General features: G+C 38.2%; 1 protein-coding gene across 2 annotated transcripts; it reads right to left on the bottom strand.

The window, feature by feature from the left end:
- Window positions 1-891: 891 nt before the first annotated feature.
- LOC110053880 (activin receptor type-2A-like) lies at window positions 892-16,885 on the bottom strand. 2 transcript variants are annotated; one of them, XM_020760189.2, is made up of 6 exons: window positions 16,746-16,885; window positions 10,536-10,874; window positions 7,836-8,560; window positions 4,550-4,688; window positions 3,579-3,709; window positions 892-2,630 (listed from the first exon to the last, which is right to left on the bottom strand). In XM_020760189.2, exons 1-6 carry the CDS (start codon window positions 16,822-16,824, stop codon window positions 2,433-2,435), a joined length of 1,611 nt encoding a protein of 536 aa, XP_020615848.1. In that variant the 5' UTR covers window positions 16,825-16,885; the 3' UTR covers window positions 892-2,432. The 2 variants fall into 2 exon arrangements, with proteins under 2 accessions (XP_020615848.1, XP_020615849.1); XM_020760190.2 differs by lacking the exon at window positions 16,746-16,885 and adding an exon at window positions 13,774-13,887 and having other exon boundaries at window positions 896-2,630.
- Window positions 16,886-17,997: the final 1,112 nt, after the last annotated feature.

Genomic DNA, 17,997 nt, shown 5'->3' with positions numbered 1-17,997 from the left:
CAAGCAACCTGACAACCAATCAATTATGCGTTCAGCATAGAATTCATCGCGATTTTAAGACGTCTCTGGCTTCATAGTTCCGGTCAGGTTGAATAGGCCTTTTCCGAGTTGCCCTTCGCCTCTGTTTCAAAACGAGTCCTCGCGCAAAACTTTTCTTCCGAAAACGAGTTTGTTTGGCATGATAATGAACTTCCAGACGAAACGCATTTTCATATGAATGGTTTTGCACGAAGACTCGTTTCGTCACAGAGGCAAAGGGCGACTCGGAAGTGGCCTATTCAGAAGGCGAAGCGAGAACTTCGTTTACTTGTGCTTGCGTTACTTTATACTGCGAACTAGTTCCTAGGCCTGGGCATTTCGCCACCTTCAATCCGTTTCGGGTTACAATGTCCCGGGAGCGTGCGGTCCGCTTCCCAAATCCCTTACCCTATTTAAGACGAAACTCTGTCATTTATGACCCGACCAAAAATTCGATACCCTATTCTATGACCATACCCTGTTTCAGACCTGCCTTACAATTACTACCAATGCTAAATTGCAGGTAAAGATAATTTGTGAAGGGTTTTTGTTGGTCTCATCGATATCGATGAAAAAGTAGCTTCTTCTATGAAACATACCCAATGCAAGACTAGAGTGTAATTATGACCAAAATGGCCAAAATCGATTCCCTACTTATGACCAAAGCGGCTGAAAAACCATACCTATATAGCCCATATAAGGGAGTACCTCCCGGGCACAATGTCCCAGACCTTTTCCCGGCCGTTTGTTTCGGTTGCTAGGAATCGCCAAGATACGACACAAAGCCACAGGACTCTGACACCCTGTCTGATTGAGAATAGTAATGGGGAAAAGCTTTAAAAGCCCACTAAGTCTCTTTAACACAAGCGTTGGTACGTAGAAGTTTCAAGTTTAATAGCTAAACCTCTAGCTTATTCTCAAACATGATATGGCTCAATCTAATCTCGTACCCAGGCTCCTTTCTCCATGGGCAAGAAAGAGCTCTGGGCGAGGTTTGTTTAATTCTTACGCTCTGTGCGAGCTATAGGTAAAACTATTTACAGATAAATGCGTTAAATGTGTATGAAAGACCATCAAGTTCGTATTGTAAGATATGACAACATTGTGGTAATAGTAAAAATACTTAAAACTATTTACAGATTAAAAGAGGTCGTTCTCATGTCTGTACACTTGATTATGGAGTACATTGCTGGAAAAAAGGAAAGAGCACACCCTTTCCTGGTCACATTAATTAATGTTGTATTACAGACCTACTTGAGAATAATGTCTTGAATAGATACAGTTGAAATTTTTTTCTTGATTATGGACAATATATTACGAATATACAGAGGAAGATAATCTGTTAGGCGACGGTATTCATTCCCTCACTACCGTTCAGTACTGGGAGAAACTGTTAGAGATAAACTGTTCTGGCTTAATTAGTGCAGCAATTTCTGCTTTTAAATAGTAGCAAATCAGATTATTTGAGTGGAAAGAACATGAATGCCTTCAACCCTCAAAACGACAGCAGATATCACAGCAACAGGTCAATGTCTAAACTACAGTGTCAGGATACGACATGAATTCCAGATTGTCCATTTCATTCCCTCATTCCCAAGAGTGTTCAAGGTTAAAAATAATTACTTTTTTTCCGCAAAATATTAAAAATAAAAAAAAGGAAAAACAAACAGTACCTATGAAAGTACTGCTCAATAGCTTTCATTTATGGTCACATAGTGGGGATACATACCTACAATGTAACATACACCCCCATGCCATTTTACTCAGGGATACACCTGGTAAATGAAAGCTGTTCTGCCCCTTGGCTCTTTGAATACTACATGCACTTCACTGAGAGTACCATCCATATCACCGAGTATAGATCATTAGGATCATCTACGTTTAAAGTGATAAATATAACACTTGGGGTAAATAAAATAAATGTATCTACATATGGTAAGTAAATAACAATGGTAAAAGTACAGTACAACAGTAATAAGTACCTGTTTTAACTGAGAAGGTGATTTTGAAACCTAAACCATACACCATGTTTATAACACAGAGTGCTTGGATATGTGGAAGTTTTTAATTTCTGCACTTGACTCCCATCAATTTCACTTCGCATTTGCATTGCAAAAGAAACTGTGCCAAGACAGCTTCATGCAAAACAACTGCGAAACTGATCAGGATGAACATAAATTTGAACTTTTATAAAAGTTGTTACCAGGACACATTCACTGATCAGTGAAAGACACACAGTGCCCTTTCCTTGGATAAAAAACGTAGAAGCATATTGCCTTGTCTTGTGTCCATTTGCTGCTTCATACACAAATTTCGCTTGACAATCTGCATGACCTTGAGCTCCCGACTGTGCGGCAATCATGTCAGATTGTCCGGTCACTACACAAGCTTTGGATTGCAATATTCACTTGTGTTTATATTGTAGACTCTTTTGAGGATGGAGAAATGTTGGTGTTGTTTACCACTGTCGTCACAATAGGAGAATGTTCTGATCCACAATTTGAAAGTGAGTGGAACTGATCAACTCGCTCTGCAACACACTGTGCAGTCAACCTTGCCTCTGCATCTTGATCCCAACACTCCTCAATTGTTTGAACCAAACCGGCCATACCCTGTGTAATAAATACAGAGTGATAAACATACATCAGAGCTTAAAAAAAAAACAGGTCTGATTGGTGGGGTGAGAAAATTTTGAACTTACTCCAAAATTAAGACTGCAACATTAGCAAAACAGTGAGTTGAAATCATGGATTAGTTAAAAATCCAAGCATACTTTGTTCATATTCCTTCTCTAATCACAATATTTATTAAAGTGGAGGCAAGCGAAAACTGAAATTTACTGACCCACGGGGATTTCAAAATTTTTTCCTGCCCTGTACACATGCACTAACGTACATTGTGTACCTCTGTATTTAGCTTTCTTTTGTTCATTTATTGAACTGTTACACACTAGGGTTTTGTCCACTGCCACATGTAATGTAAAGTAACCTCCACCTTATACAGCATAATGACCAGAAAACCAAATGAAAAATGACTTGAATGACTTTCATTTGAATAAATGGCGACCTACTACAATAAGTAGAAAAGAACAGCTTGGCAACTTTTATTTCAGTCACACACTAAGGTTTCATCCAAACCATTCAAAGAAAAATTCACCCTGTACAGCATGAAAACAACATCACATGAAACACCATGCATGTACAACTAAATACCTTTCAATTGAATCGTCACTTAAGACAGATCAGAGTAACGGTAGACATTTAGCAAATTCCGACTAATTTACTATCTTCATAGTGTAGCTACAGAGTTTAGCTAAGGACTACGAAGAACAAATCCAGCCAGTGGTAGAGGATGGGAGTGTAGACCAGTTCATAATTTACAAAGCATATTACTACCAAGTTGAACTCAGGACTACCAAGAACAAATCCAGCCAGTGACAGAAGGAGGGGACTGTGGTGGAATACCAGGCTAACAGAGCCAATGCCACAATTACCGGCCTCTTTCCTCTCTATAGCACCAAGAGGTTACGAATAATGAGTTTATGTAATAGTATATCTTACCGTGTGTACAAACCAGTCTGGTCTAAACTTTGGCCTGATCTTTTTGTGTACTACAGCCTGTTGCATGTCCTCTAACGATGGATGAGATCCTACTTCTTCTTCAAATGGCAACCTGTATTCATCCACTGGGCCTGAGGAAAGAAAGGTTGTATGTTGTCTTCATTTTGATGCTTGATTCACAGCCTACAGTGAGAATTGCCAGTCTAGGCCAATGAAGGTTATTCATATTGCAAATGCTCACCCAATTAGCCTCTCTACCACTTAATCTATCACCATTAACAGCTTCACTCCCCCCCCCCCCCCAACCCCGTCAGTGCCAACTTACACACATGATACGCATGTTGTACTTTCATTTAAGATTACATGTATATTCTTAACCTCATTGAACAACTTCCAACTTCCAACTTCCAACTTCCAACTTCCAACTTCCAACTTCCAACTTCCAACTTCCAATTTCACGTCAAACAGTTTTAATAGTACTTTCTTGGTTTCAGGGAGTAGGGGAACAACCAAAGAGTTATACATGTATGTGTCTTAGTCGAGAGTAAAAACAAAAAAAAAGAAAAAAAAAAGAGCAAAACGAAACAAACAAAACCCAAAAGCCCAACATCATGACTCCTGAGCCAGTACTAAGACCTTAATTGTCTGATGTACACACTACATGATTGGATCCACACTGATTTCCACCGTTTTACAGAAATCAGCCAGATTTTCAGAATTACAGTATACCCAGAAACCCCAAAAGGGTACTTGAAGGAAAAAAAAATCCAGAACATTTCCTAGGAGAGCATGGCCCTGGACCCCCCTAGAAGGCACTCGTTGTTTCGGAAATCAGTCACCATTTATCCTAGATCCACGCCTGCACTAACACACTCCTTGTCCAATACACTAACTACATGTATTAGCCCACTGGATATGTCTCCCACAGTTATACCGTCATGTACATAATCTGCAGTTTTGGACAAACTCACCATCAGCAGCAGAACATCTTGAGGCCAATTCCCAGAGAACAAGGGCAAATGCATATACATCAATGTGCAGAAATGATTCTCGTGTGAAGCTGATGGCTCCTTCAAGCACTTCAGGCGCCATGTAACGTCTTGTACCCACCTAAAGGCAAACAACACTTCTGATTAATTTCTTACCAAATTTGCTCTATTCAGATTCATTAATAAGGTCCTATAGCAATATATTTTTTTCAACTGTTTCTGACACCATCTTTCTTGGGGGAGGAGGGGGGTGGGGGGCAAACACGGCAATTACAGTTTTTGTAATGAAAAAGTCACAAGTTTGATGCCCAATGAGAGTGATAATACTCAGCTCCAAAGAATTTGGTCATTTCACGTTTTTAATTGCCAAGAACACCTTTAAATGTACCACAATGCATCAAATGCTTATAGAGAGACACTGAACTGTCCACTAAAATTTTCGCATACCAGAAAATGTTCTTGATTCAATTTGTTCAAGCTCTCTTACAAATTACCGGTATTTCAAGTTGTTATTGTGTGATTAACCTGGCATACATGTCACATTTAGTGCATGTAGAAAATGTTCTAAGCCATTTCAAGCTGTGGACACAAGTGTGGAGTACCAGCTGGTACTTTGCTTGTTAGTAGAAATCAAAGGACTTTGCTTTCCTGATGATGTATCTGCTGCTCTTTCAGAACTATATTGTCCTGAATTCAAATTTTTGCATAATGGTGCTGCTGATAATACTGTAGGTTCGCAGTATCTAAATTACTAAGTTTAGATCAGTCACATTTATGCAAAGAATTTAACAAGAACTGATACATGTATTTACATTAATATAGATTGTTGCTGGCAGATTACCCATCTTTATAGTGAAGTTTTCATTCACACCACAAAACATGACGTGAACTACAGACTAATTTTATAAAAATCATTGATAGTGCTAAACATTTTTGTTACTAAAATCTTTAGTGATTTACATGTAGATTCCACAGAACCTATTATGTGCAGTGAACAATGATTTGGTTTCCAAAATGTTGTCAATATTATTTTGACTTCAAAACTCATAGTTACCATTAATTTATAATGTAGCTTGAAACTATTTTTCAAAAGTTATCACTTTACAAAGCCAGAACAACATGTAGATTTTCTCTTCAATGAATCAATAATCTGGAAATCTTGTTTTTAGTTCATCAGAGAATTGCCATTTGTGGATGTACAACATTTCAGACCTAATGCCAGTGGTTTTACAGTTCTTTCAATAACATTGGAATAACAATTTCAAAACGATATTAGCAAGCATTCCAACTGATCTATCCTGCCAGAATGGCACGCACCTGTGAATATTGATTAAAAACTGTTTGTTGTGTTCTTTTTAATCTCATGGGACGCAATCACTTTAAAATTACATTTGTAAAATTCCTTACACTCCGACCTATGTGCAGAGTATGTGCAAAATGTCTTCACTGCAATAGAAACAAAACAAAACATGCTACACAAACAGGAGATATTGGTGTAAACTAAAAGAATTTACTCTAATTGTCAGATAATATTAATATGTGCACACCTGTGAATGCTGTAATGTTTGGAAATTTTTTGTTTGGAAAATTAGGTAACAGCTTTAATCGCTTTCCCATTTCTTATAAGGCAGACATGCCCCCTATTTGAGGCAATTTTGTTTTTATTTGATTACCAAAATAAACATGTGGGTATATTGAAATGTCTAAGAACCTTCTTGAAATTTGTCAGTCTGTCAACTACTGCCATTAAAGCATAATTACATGTAATATGGTTGTCTCCTTGACAATTTATTGCCAGCCTGTGAGAATGTCTCTCGAAGACACCTTTGGTGTTGGAATATAAGTATGTAATTAGAAGACACATTTACTTACATGATCTAAAAAATGTGGTGTTTGAATGACTATGACCTTGAATGAGTGGCACCCTCCACTGGAGGTGGTACATGCAGTATTAAGCAGAAGTCAAACAGTACAAACTGCTAAAGTGTCTACAAGATCTCTCAGCCATAAAGTCTCACTAGCAATTGATGATTTTCCTTAAAAAGACAGTTGTAGCCCTACTTCAAATTTTGCAAAATTCCTAAATTTGACTCAAAATCTAATGAAAATTTTGAAATCCTAATGCAATTTTGCATAATCGCCACTCTGAATAAGTAAACACATGTACGCGTTGTGGCAGAAAAGTGAATTTAATAAAAAAAGATCACCAGTTGACAATGTTAGACGAAAGTGATTAAAATATGGCCACACTGTCTGAAAGATGCAAATTCAGTGATGACGTGACAGGCCTTGCTCAAGCGTTGAGACAACAATACCATGCAACTAGCCAAAGAAGTGCTAGACACTGATATCTATTCCTACAGTACAATATGCCAAAAGCCCGGAATGATGTATCATACAAATGGATCACTTCAGATAATGAACTAAGATATCTTTTGACTTTTTATAACCGAGGGTTCAAATGATCCTTGATATCCTGGTAAGGGCTTTAAGGTGGTTTGCACCTTTTGTTACCTTCCATCTTTACTGACACATGTCACAATGTCATGCTACCTAATGCGTTACTGAAAACGTGCAAGCAATTTTCCTCATGTTAAGGTCTGGTGTCACAAATACAACGATGTTCGGTTATCTCTAAGCGGTGCTGCACACCATGTGCCAAAAGCACACAAAGAAATAGATACAACTAAAGATTGCCATACCAGTGACCCTGTCTTCTTTTCATAGATCACTTCCTTTATTGATTCTCTCCATTTTAACAACATTTTTTCCTCTCACATGCAATCCAACTGTAGGTAACATTTCTGAGTCACTCGTTTGGCTTACAATGACCCTTCTGTAGAAAGTTAAATCTGAGTGAAATAATGATGTAAGCTGGAAAATATTGCTGCTACCATTGTGCATAGGCCCATTCTTGTTGAATTAAGCACATACAACCTTACATGTATATAGAGAAGTCCATTCTGATTAGCTGATCCATGCTAGCATTAGGAACAAGAATTTTCCTATTATAATCATGCTGAATTGGTTGGGTCAATCAGATTTCCCATGCCAATTTCCTCTACAAGATGCACCTGCAGGGAATCATGGTAGTTGTATTTGTCATCTTGGACTGGAGATTTGTTTTGATGAATACAACTACAGATTCCCTTCAGGCCATCTCATACAGGGAACAGGCCATTATGAAATCTCAATTAATTCCCAACACTACCCAATTATATAATGGCAAAGCTCTTAAGATGTTAAGAAGTTACAGTGTATACTGCACCTGGCCATGTGTCTCTCCAGGATCCCCGCCTGATTGAAATGTCATCGCTAGGCCAAAGTCAGACAAGCAACAGCTAAGGTCTTTCTTGACAAGGATGTTTTTACTTTTGAAATCCCTGTGTGCTACGACTGGTTTAAAGAAAGCCCCAGGTATTTCAGTGTGCAGGTATGAAAGACCACTGGCCATGCTTCCAGCCATATCACACAGCTGTGGCCAGTTTAGTACGTGGCTCTTCAGGTAATCGGCCAGCGAACCATTCTCTTGGTACTCTGTTATCAACCACAGTTCAGAATACAAACCATCAGTGTGTTTCTCTACTCCGACAAATTTAAGAATGTTTTCGTGCTTCATGTTGCAAGATGTGTAGATGTCCTTCTCACAGACCCAAGCTGATTTGTGGGAAATAGGAAAAACTTTAACTGCAACTTCATCTTCTAGATAGTTTGCCTTCCATACCGTACCAAACTGTCCCTGAGAAATAACTTCGACTAATTGAATGGGTCTAACACTAAGTTCTGGCGATGGAGGTATTGTGTGTAGCGGTTCTTCTTCACGACTGACACGAGTTGGAAATGTAGTTTTATGTCTATGGTACATAAAAAAGCCAAACACCAGAACAACAGCCAGTCCAAATATTGGCACCACTGAGTACAACAAGGTATGTATTGTCTTGTTTTTAGTTGTTGTCGGGGGATCTCTGGTTGTTGAACTGGTGCTAGTCACAGCTGCAGTAGATAAAATAAAAAAAAAACTTACTCAATAAAAATTAAATGAATAAAAATCAATCAATCCTCCTTATTAACAAATTTGCACATGCAGAAAAAATAGCAGTAAACTAGGACAATTCCGATATATTAAAATTCTAACTTGGCTCTGAAGCTTAGGGGAATAAAACAAAAGCAATCACATCCAGGATTAGGGATGAATAATTATTTCTTTTGTTTTAGTCCCCTAAGCCTTGGAGCCAAGTTAGAATTTTAATATATCGGAATTGGCCTATTGGACGATTATCAACTGTGAATAAAATGAGTCACACACATTTGTGCCAATACAAAGTTTTTCAGGTTCGCATCTCTGCATACATGTAGCTAAAATTGGTATAAATTTAGCATAGTCTACTGTGAATCCCTGAATTTGGTTGGCTTGATTAACTGTTTTCTATCTGCTGAAAGAAAACAGTTTTACACATCCTTTACTCCTTTACGAAAGCTTGGTCACCAGGTTTCAACATATTATGTTGTTGTCACAGGCAACTGGCTCCGTTTCCAGTGGCAACTTGTCGGGCTTTGATGTCATTAACAGCAAGCGCATGGAATTGTAGGCGGTGCACGGCTGTCGATATTGTTACCAATAGCCCATTGCAAAATCGTGAGAGGACTGGGATGAGTTTCTTATCTTGATTAGATTGAAAATCTAAACAGTTCAACTGAAATGCTACTGAATGAAAAGCTACCCAGTCAAGTTTGGGAGCCTTGCAAAAGTGGCAAAATTCTATACAAACCCTTACAATTTTGTGGCCTGTCAGTACCCAATCCATACAAACTCTATATTTTAGGTGATAATTGAAGAGCTATGATTTTGCCATTTTCCTGCTCTAAATACTTCTATTCTTGCTTAAGACTCTCAAATTTAGTCGATCTTTCATTTGAATATCTTAGTTTTTCAAACAAATGGAAAACAACCATACTCTTTCCTAGTCCTCTCACGTTTTTGCAATGGGCTATGGAAGCAATGTAAGTTGCCTGTGACAACACTTTAATCTTAAGGCTAAAACTTTGTCACCAAACTTCTGTCATGCTTTACTCAACTGAAAATCATAGTAAATGTGATTTTTTCACAACAAGCAACATTGCACTAGATTCTAGCGTAATGTTTGAGACCCTTTGAATTGCCTGAAGTAACACAATAAATCAATAATTTCTTTATGCAGAGACTATCAATGGTAAATTTATACTGAATTATTAAACTATTCTCCCCAGTTTCCTACATGCCATGGCCAACTCGGCTGCACCTCGATGACTACCTGCTCCTGGAAAACTTGGGCTTGTAGTCTAATAATTATTGTTAATAATTATTACCATGCGAAACCAAATAGGTACAAATGAAGACACCTTAGCGCCTTAGCTACAACAATCTCTGACATATTCTTGGACAACTTATTCTATTATCCATGACTTGATAATGGTAACATGACACTGCCAAAACACTGTCCAATTTAGATAAGAGTCCATCCATTTCCCTAGTACAATGGTTTAAACGAAATGAAATGAAATACAACAAACGTGGCCTGACTAATTACGCTCTACAATTTTACCACTATTTTTGCTTCTTTGTGCAAATACATGTAAATACAAGAGGTACTGTGGCCTCATGGTGAGTGCACTCGTCTCTAGATCGAGCCGTCCAGGTTTGAGCCCTGGCTGGGGACATTGTGTTCTTGGGCAAGACCCTTTACTCTCTAACAGTGCCTCTCTCCGCCCAGGTGTATAAATGGGTACCGGCGAATTTAATGCTGGGGGTAACCCTGCGATGATCATGGACTAGCACCTTATCCAGGGGGTATAGGAAAAACTCCTATTCACTTCATGCTACAGAAACTGGGATATGCTGCGGCCTGATGGGCTTCTTGGCTCATATGCAGACTTTTATACAAATCAATACATCTATTAAGTAGATAAATGAAGTCTAAGAAACACTTACCTGGATCACGAGTTGGTGCTGTGGCATCAATCGGAGACTCAGTGGTTGCCACACTCAACTCAAGATTACAAAAGCTTGCATTGCAACAGCAGAAAAATGCAGTCTTGTTTTTCTTGTTAACTTTCCTTCCCACACAAGATGATGTCTCACAGTCGTCATTTTGATCCCAACAGCCTGCGTTTGATACCACCACTCCATTGCTGTCATTAGTCCAGAATGCAAAACAGTATTTATGATGTACACCGCATGTTGCATTCACCGAATTACAAGCCTCTCCTCTTGTGGAGTTACACAGGCGACATACTTGAGGGGCGACTGATGAGCCACTAGTGGATAGTACTGAAAAAAACAAAAACAAAACAAAACAAAAACAGATGAGGCTTGAATTTGTGACAGTCTTACCAATAACTGTTAGTAATTACTACAGTCCTAACAGTAATTATGCATTTTTAATATTAGAGCAGTTTTAATTTGAGTGTTGAAAGTAATCAGTCAATTACTTTGGTTTTGGTTAAAAGTACAGTTTGAGATTGGCTTAATAGTCTAATTGCCAAGTAATTGGTTTGATTTTGATTTTACGACACTCATTTGAAAACCACTCTATTCATTGTAATTTATTTTATTTCTTATTTATGTCGTGACTAGACCTGTAAAGTAGCTCTATGTAGCTAAGAGTCAGTCACTTCAACAAAGTGTTACTCATTTACTTACTTACTTTATATTACAAAAAGAAAGAATCAATTGAAATGTAATCTGTTATAAAATTTTCAGTCCAGTATTCCAGTATATACATTTTCAGCTTGGGCGGTTTGTTTTGCCATCACAGACCACATGATATTCTCTCATGAAATTTGTTCTTTTATCCATCTAAAAATTATTCATTCACATACATGCCACTAATTGAAAAATTGAGAGCAGGACTTCTCAAGAGCATCATCACATGGTCTGAAATGGGGTAACAAACCACCCAAGCTAAAAAGGTCTACTGGAATTTAAAGATTTGTTTTCTTCTAATATTTATTATATTTATTTCATTTAAATAGAGCACTAACAAAAAGGAAAATAATGGTAAATAATGATACATGAAACAATGAAAAAAAAAACAAAAAAAAACCAGCACTACAAAATGTTATGTAATAGGCTTAAGAGAGCACAACACGTATTGCACAACATAAGCTACACATAAGACCTATCTGATTTATTTTATTTATTACGTACCGTTGTGAATTCTATTAATAGGTTACTGCTTGAAGAGTTTTTGTGACTGTTGAATTGCTCAAAAGTATCTGCAGTTTGTTTATTTCGGGGCTATTTATAACTTGGATCCATACGTCAGTAAAGCCATGTTCGAACAATGCAATGTTGCATCAGTTTACTGTCCATACAAGTATATCATTTTTCATATTCAGAAAAAATGAATAACATCCACAAAAATGTGCAGTAATATTAGCAATGGTAAGTTTAGTCCTTTCGAAGTATAATTAACAATAATCATTACAAGGAAAAGAACGTTAAATTTTGAGGAAAATAATGACTCGCGTATTTCTGTTATATGTTCAAAACACTACAAAGTTCCACGCTCAATACAGCGCTCACATTCCATCTAAAGCTATCTTTATATTGCTGAATGTTTTTTTACTCCACACCTTAGCTATTTAAAGGTGTGTACACAGAGCACTAAACAGGGGTCAGAAAACCTGCCCTTCTCAATCTTTCGCGTGAGCGATATCTTCTTAAAACATCATCGCATGTTTAGTTTAAACCGCAATAATAAGTATATAGCTGGGATTACCAATAACTATAGAGAAAGTTGACATGTGTAGAACTCCTGACGTGGTAGTGAAGACCTGTTTTTAGGAGTCGAAAACAGTACGATCGAAATTTAAAACCGTGGTAAAGTAGACTCCACATGTATGCGGACTAACACATGTATGCAACTGTAACTAAAAGGTTTTAGTTATTAAACATTGCGACTTGTGTCGAGGGAACAATCGGTCAACATTTTCCGTATCTAGCAAATTAAGACAAACTCTGAGGAACAACACGCGAACCTTGTAAAATCTCATGCAATGAAAGGCGCATTTCGTTTTATTCTTAAGTCAATATTGTTAACTGCTATAACTTACCGCTCCACCAACTTTAGAGAAAGTCACGTTTACCGGACAACTCGTTTAACAGGAAACCGAGCAATTGTTGTCGAAAAATCTAGCATAATGTACTTATTTACATGTGGTTTTATAAATGGTTGCTCAGCTTGTTGGTGGAAATAAACACGATATTAAAATAGAACCAAATTCATACGAGCAATTGTTTATGGAATCAACGCGAATTTTGAAAAACAAACAAAATCTACAATCACTTTTTATTAGAAATTGGTGCGATGGAACTAGACCAACCAAACTTTCATCACGTCTCGCAAAAGAATACAATTTATCTTTTAAAAGGCCGGACGTGATGTAAAACCACCGCTCACAACTTTTGTTTTCTGAATTCATTAACAGTGACCTTCGATTCGAATACACGGGGAATTACTATTTTACTAGTTGAAACTTGGGGCTTTAAAAAAGATACACAGACCTGTTAAATAGCTAAGTTAAGACGAGGATTTAACGAAAAATGAGACATAATCGGGTGCGATTGAAAACCATTAAAAACCTCGCAGGCTAGCGAATTTAATTGAAGTTTCCCTGTACATAGATGTCAAACACTCGTCACAACATTTAACCCCTAGTTTGGCCCGTACTTCAGAGAAACACATGTTTCTACATATTTAAAACTATTCAAAACTTTTGTAAATCATTCCTTAATTAAAAAGAAAAATTATTTAGCTGGGAAGAGGAAGACATGCATTCAATAAGAAGATCGTATCATTTGTGAAACATGTAAACAACTGGGAACTTGGTCATTTCCAAAGCGTGTCACGAAGGACTACACTCTAGTCAGTACACCAAAACAAAGCTTGTACGAGACTAAATTTTCCACTCCGAGAGTCCAAAACAGCAAACAGAACCCTGGAGGCGCATGTGTTTACCTTAACTGACGGCCAGTGAGTGTGTAGTTATGATCTACTAAGAACTGGGATAACATTTCAGAGATGTGTCCGTGTGGACAAAAAGGCATAGATTTCTGTTCGACCGCTCATATATCAGGGACGTTTAGCAAACTTAGCATTCCAAATCAGATTTAATCTGACAATGTAGGACTTAACGCAATCCCTTTAGAAACCCTCTTTACCTACCTAAGCAGCAAACAGCCAACGACGACACCAAAAACGCTACAAAATCGCCAACACTCATAGCTCCACATAACTCTCTCGGCCCGAAACTATCTTTTAGCGTGGAGAAACCAAAAACCCCGTATGCACTTCTTGTGGCGCTTTGATTGACAGCTTTAATCACGTGTTGCCATTAGCTGGTTTCTTATGCACATCATTGGTTATTCGCTTGTACAGCGTTAATTACGGAATACGGTTGAGTGACATTTGATTTAACTCTCACTACGAGATTGGTCAGATTGGGTAATAACAAACTGTTTGAGAAACGCCGACTATGGTTTCTCAAAAGGGCGCGTAAAAATTACGGTCGATAGATTTCGCTAGAGCCTAGCGATCACGCATTCTTTAACCACAGTAGCTCTTGCCTCAAATATCCCAAATTCGTCGTCAAACGACTACGGAAGCAATTATGCGATTCAGCTGTAAAGGGTAATACATTATTCTTCCTTTATTTACATTTGACCGAAATGGAAACGTGCTCTGTAAAATTTGGCGCGAGATCGATCCGGATTTTATCAATCAACAGAAATCTTGTTACGAAACGGAGTCATATAAAACTGTTTAATGAAAGAAGCCAGAAACTTAATTTACAATGTCATATTGTAAATTTTCGTTCTAATATTTTAACAGAAAAATTGCCTCGAGAATTTTAAAAGAGCGCTAAAAAATAAATGAATCGAGAGTGGAAATCATTCAGAAATTGTCAGCCGCATTTTGACTCTCCGTTCCAGGCTCCACCTCTTACTCAAGCAAGAACAAAAAGCCTGGAGCCAAGAGATATTCAAATGGCTCGTTACTTAGCAGGTCTTGTATTGGAACCAAAAAAATGATTGACTTCATAATGTGCAATGCTTATGGAACCCCTTGTTTATCTCCTCGATGTCTGGCACCTCTAAAATATCTAATGTGATGATTTCTGCTGTGTGGAAGACGTGCAAATTGTATTACCGCAACTCTGTTAATCTCTCTCTTTGCCTCAAGCGAAGAGCCGCAATCTAAAGCCGCAAACGGTATCTCAAGTCATACCGCAACCTACAGCGTGTCCTGCCCTGAGGCGAGAGATTTGCTTTGCAGGGGTTAGATTTTCGCGTGACTGGGTCTGCCGGAGTGAAGACACAGGCAATTTGGCAAAATAGGCTTTGAGTACAAGCCACGCCTAAATATATTTTCTCGAGCACTATGGCAACCGGGCACTAGTCTTGAGAACGTTAACTGATAGAACTCTTTCGTTATCAAATTAGGTTGCAAAATAGAATTAAAAAATTTCCTTGGCTTCCTTTCTTTGGCTTGGTAGAATTCAAAAATTTCCTTGGCTTATTCCAGGGAGTTTTCGACGAGAAACAGCTAGGGATCTCGGTGTGAAAGGCATTCGGCATTTCACGAAAAAGTTCTTTACTCACAGAGGCAGCTCCCTAGCAGTGATATATCGTGTGTCAGTTTCCCCTCACTTTCTCTTGGTATGTCTTGAAGCTATAAACTTGCAACTGACGAAGAAGTGGCAAAGGCAAAGAAATGTGAACTTAAAAGGAAAAAAAAATGACTGAAAGTGGTTCAAAATTGAAACAAAATGTTAATTCTGATTTCTTATCATCATGTTCTGACAAAATCATAAATTTGATGAATTGTAATCCACTTTCTTTTGGTATATGTAAGCCCGTACTTCTTCTCAAAGGCCGGGCTATTTTCGTTTTGCTATTTAGAATTTTTTTATCCAATTTATTTGTATATTTATTTGATGGGATTAGGCAATGTAATATGCGAAATAGGAGAGAGAACTTTCGATGATCAGACATCAAGGGTCCGTTTACACTTCAGGGTATTGCGTCAGTCTGTTGACGGCGTGCGGCGTTCATTCAATGCGAAGGCGTCGCCAGTAAAAAAAAAATTAAATTTTTTTTTTTATATAGATAGTCCAGCCGTTGTTTTCTAGGTTGCTCTTGTAAACACTGGGCTATTGATCGGCATGAGAGCCAGACTCGTTAGATGTCATATTCGCTTCATATAGTTCTATTGCAAGAAAAAATTGATTGCCGTAAACGCACTGTGCGGTCTCTAAGATTTTTTCAAATCCGGCTTTATTTGTGTCAAATATTTAATGACCGTAAATCATTTAATCTAGGGGCAATTAAGAGCCTAAGCCCTATTTACGTGCCGGCCTTCATGAAGTGGATTATAAAAAGTCTTTTATATAAAACATACATGCTCCCTAGCACGCACGTTGCTGACTGAGACGTCAAGCTGATGTGACGGATTCCGAACTATGAAGGGGATGTTACCGGAACCACTGGGTGGCGACTGCCTCGCAGGTCATGAGTTAATTTAAAAAAATGCAATTCAACAATAACTAAACCTTTCTTTGAAGAATTTGGTTCTTTACTAACAGGCTAACCAAACATTTCAAGCCACAGCGCTTATTTTTGAGTAGGCAAGAGAGTGTGATTCGTGCGGGACCAGACCGATGACGCTTGCCTGCCTCAATGTATTTTGCCGCGGTCAATCATTTCGGGTCACGTGGTCCGGGGCGAAAAGAGCGGCGTTCGTCTGGGATACGTCACCGAAATCAATCTGACCGCGAAGACCTAGGAGAAAGCCGCCGTACAGGAACTAGGCAACGATGACGTTATGTTTCTTTCGGAATTGTCATCTGCTAATACGTTGACACGCTAAATTTAATCAACACTTCGAAAAGTCGGAAATCATTTGTAAAATCCTCGGGTATAATTCTATTAGACGACTTATGGAAAGATATGACTGGATCACGCTACTACGTCTCCGACCGGAACTTACAGATTTGTTATTCGGTTAGGAAAGTCGTTTACAATATCTTTCTCGTGACCGTCTCTAGTCAGTGTGCATAAATATTTCTCACAGAGCAATTCATTAAGAAATTGGGCAACATTAGATTTCAACTTCTTATTTCCTTTACAAACACTCACCCTTGTACAACGACCTCACTCGAAATGGTACCCAATTCTTCTCTAAAGGGCTTGCCAGTGGACCATCTCTAAAAGACATATGTTGGCGAACTACTTCTTCAGCTACCTGCTCTTAGAAATAAGCACTAGGCTGTAACCTGGTGTCTAGAAAATGAACCACTTTCTCCTCACAGCAGGTAATCGCGAGCAGAATGCTGTCCGAAGGGTCACCCAGCGTCACATAGATCAGGCTGTTAGGCTTCCATACCTCGTATAGAACGACCTGCAAGATTTGCTTGTTTCAAGATGAAAACCAGCTAAATGCATGCGCATTAGTACCAGATGACAGGACAAAGGAATGCCATCCGTCACTCATCCACGTGATACCATCTAGATCTAATCGCAATAGGCTTTAAGGTCCGGGCTACGTCTTTTTTGAACAAAAACGTTCTGACAGTGTTTCTGAAAGTTCCACCTCTCGTTTTGTATAAAAAAGCTGTCCTTTCGATGGTTCTGAGGGTAAATGACTATGAAATTCCAACTTTGTGGCTTTTACGTGTGGGAGCCTAGCTCAATAACGGTTTCCGAAAATGCGAAAAGAGAGAGTGTGACAGCTGTGATTAAGGCTGGCTCACCTATGGCAAGCTGTTTGTAGCAAAATTTAATCCTTGCGATATATGTTTAATCCTTTCAATAACGGTTTTATTTAAAGATAGAAAAAGGCATTCAATCCAATGGTAAATAAAATTTTTGGTTCAATTCAATCTTTTAATTTTCACGATTCAATCCAATACCTGGAATATTGATTCAATCCAATACCTGGAATATTGATTCAATGTAATACCTAAAATATTGATTCAATCCAACACCTGGAATATTGATTCAATCCAATACCTGGAATATTGATTCAATCCAATACCTCGAATATTGGTGCAATCCAATACCTCAAATATTGATGCAATCCAGTACCTCAAATATTGATTCAATCCAATACCTCAAATATTGATGCAATCTTCCTGGGCCGAGCGCGGCCAACAGGAACGAGGGTAACTGAGCACTAGAGAGCACTGTAAAACATGGCGGGCGAAGGAGAACTAAATTAGAAGTTGAGTTTCCTAAGTTTCTTGCAGACATCTTGGATAAAACGGAAATAATTTTTGAGAACTTTGACTCAGAAGTTGGAATCATGGAAGACCATTTCTTAAAATTCCTGTTGAGGTGCTCGAGGAACTTTGAGGACTAGGATTCATCTGGACAACGATAACAAAGATGA

This window comes from Orbicella faveolata, unplaced genomic scaffold (genome assembly GCF_042242905.1).
Source record: "Orbicella faveolata isolate gen_17 unplaced genomic scaffold, um_ofav_v1 contig_13, whole genome shotgun sequence".
In the NCBI taxonomy this organism is placed as follows: domain Eukaryota; kingdom Metazoa; phylum Cnidaria; class Anthozoa; order Scleractinia; family Merulinidae; genus Orbicella; species Orbicella faveolata.
The sequence above is the reverse complement of the archived record's forward strand: the minus strand, read 5'-3'. Positions and strand labels throughout refer to the sequence as shown.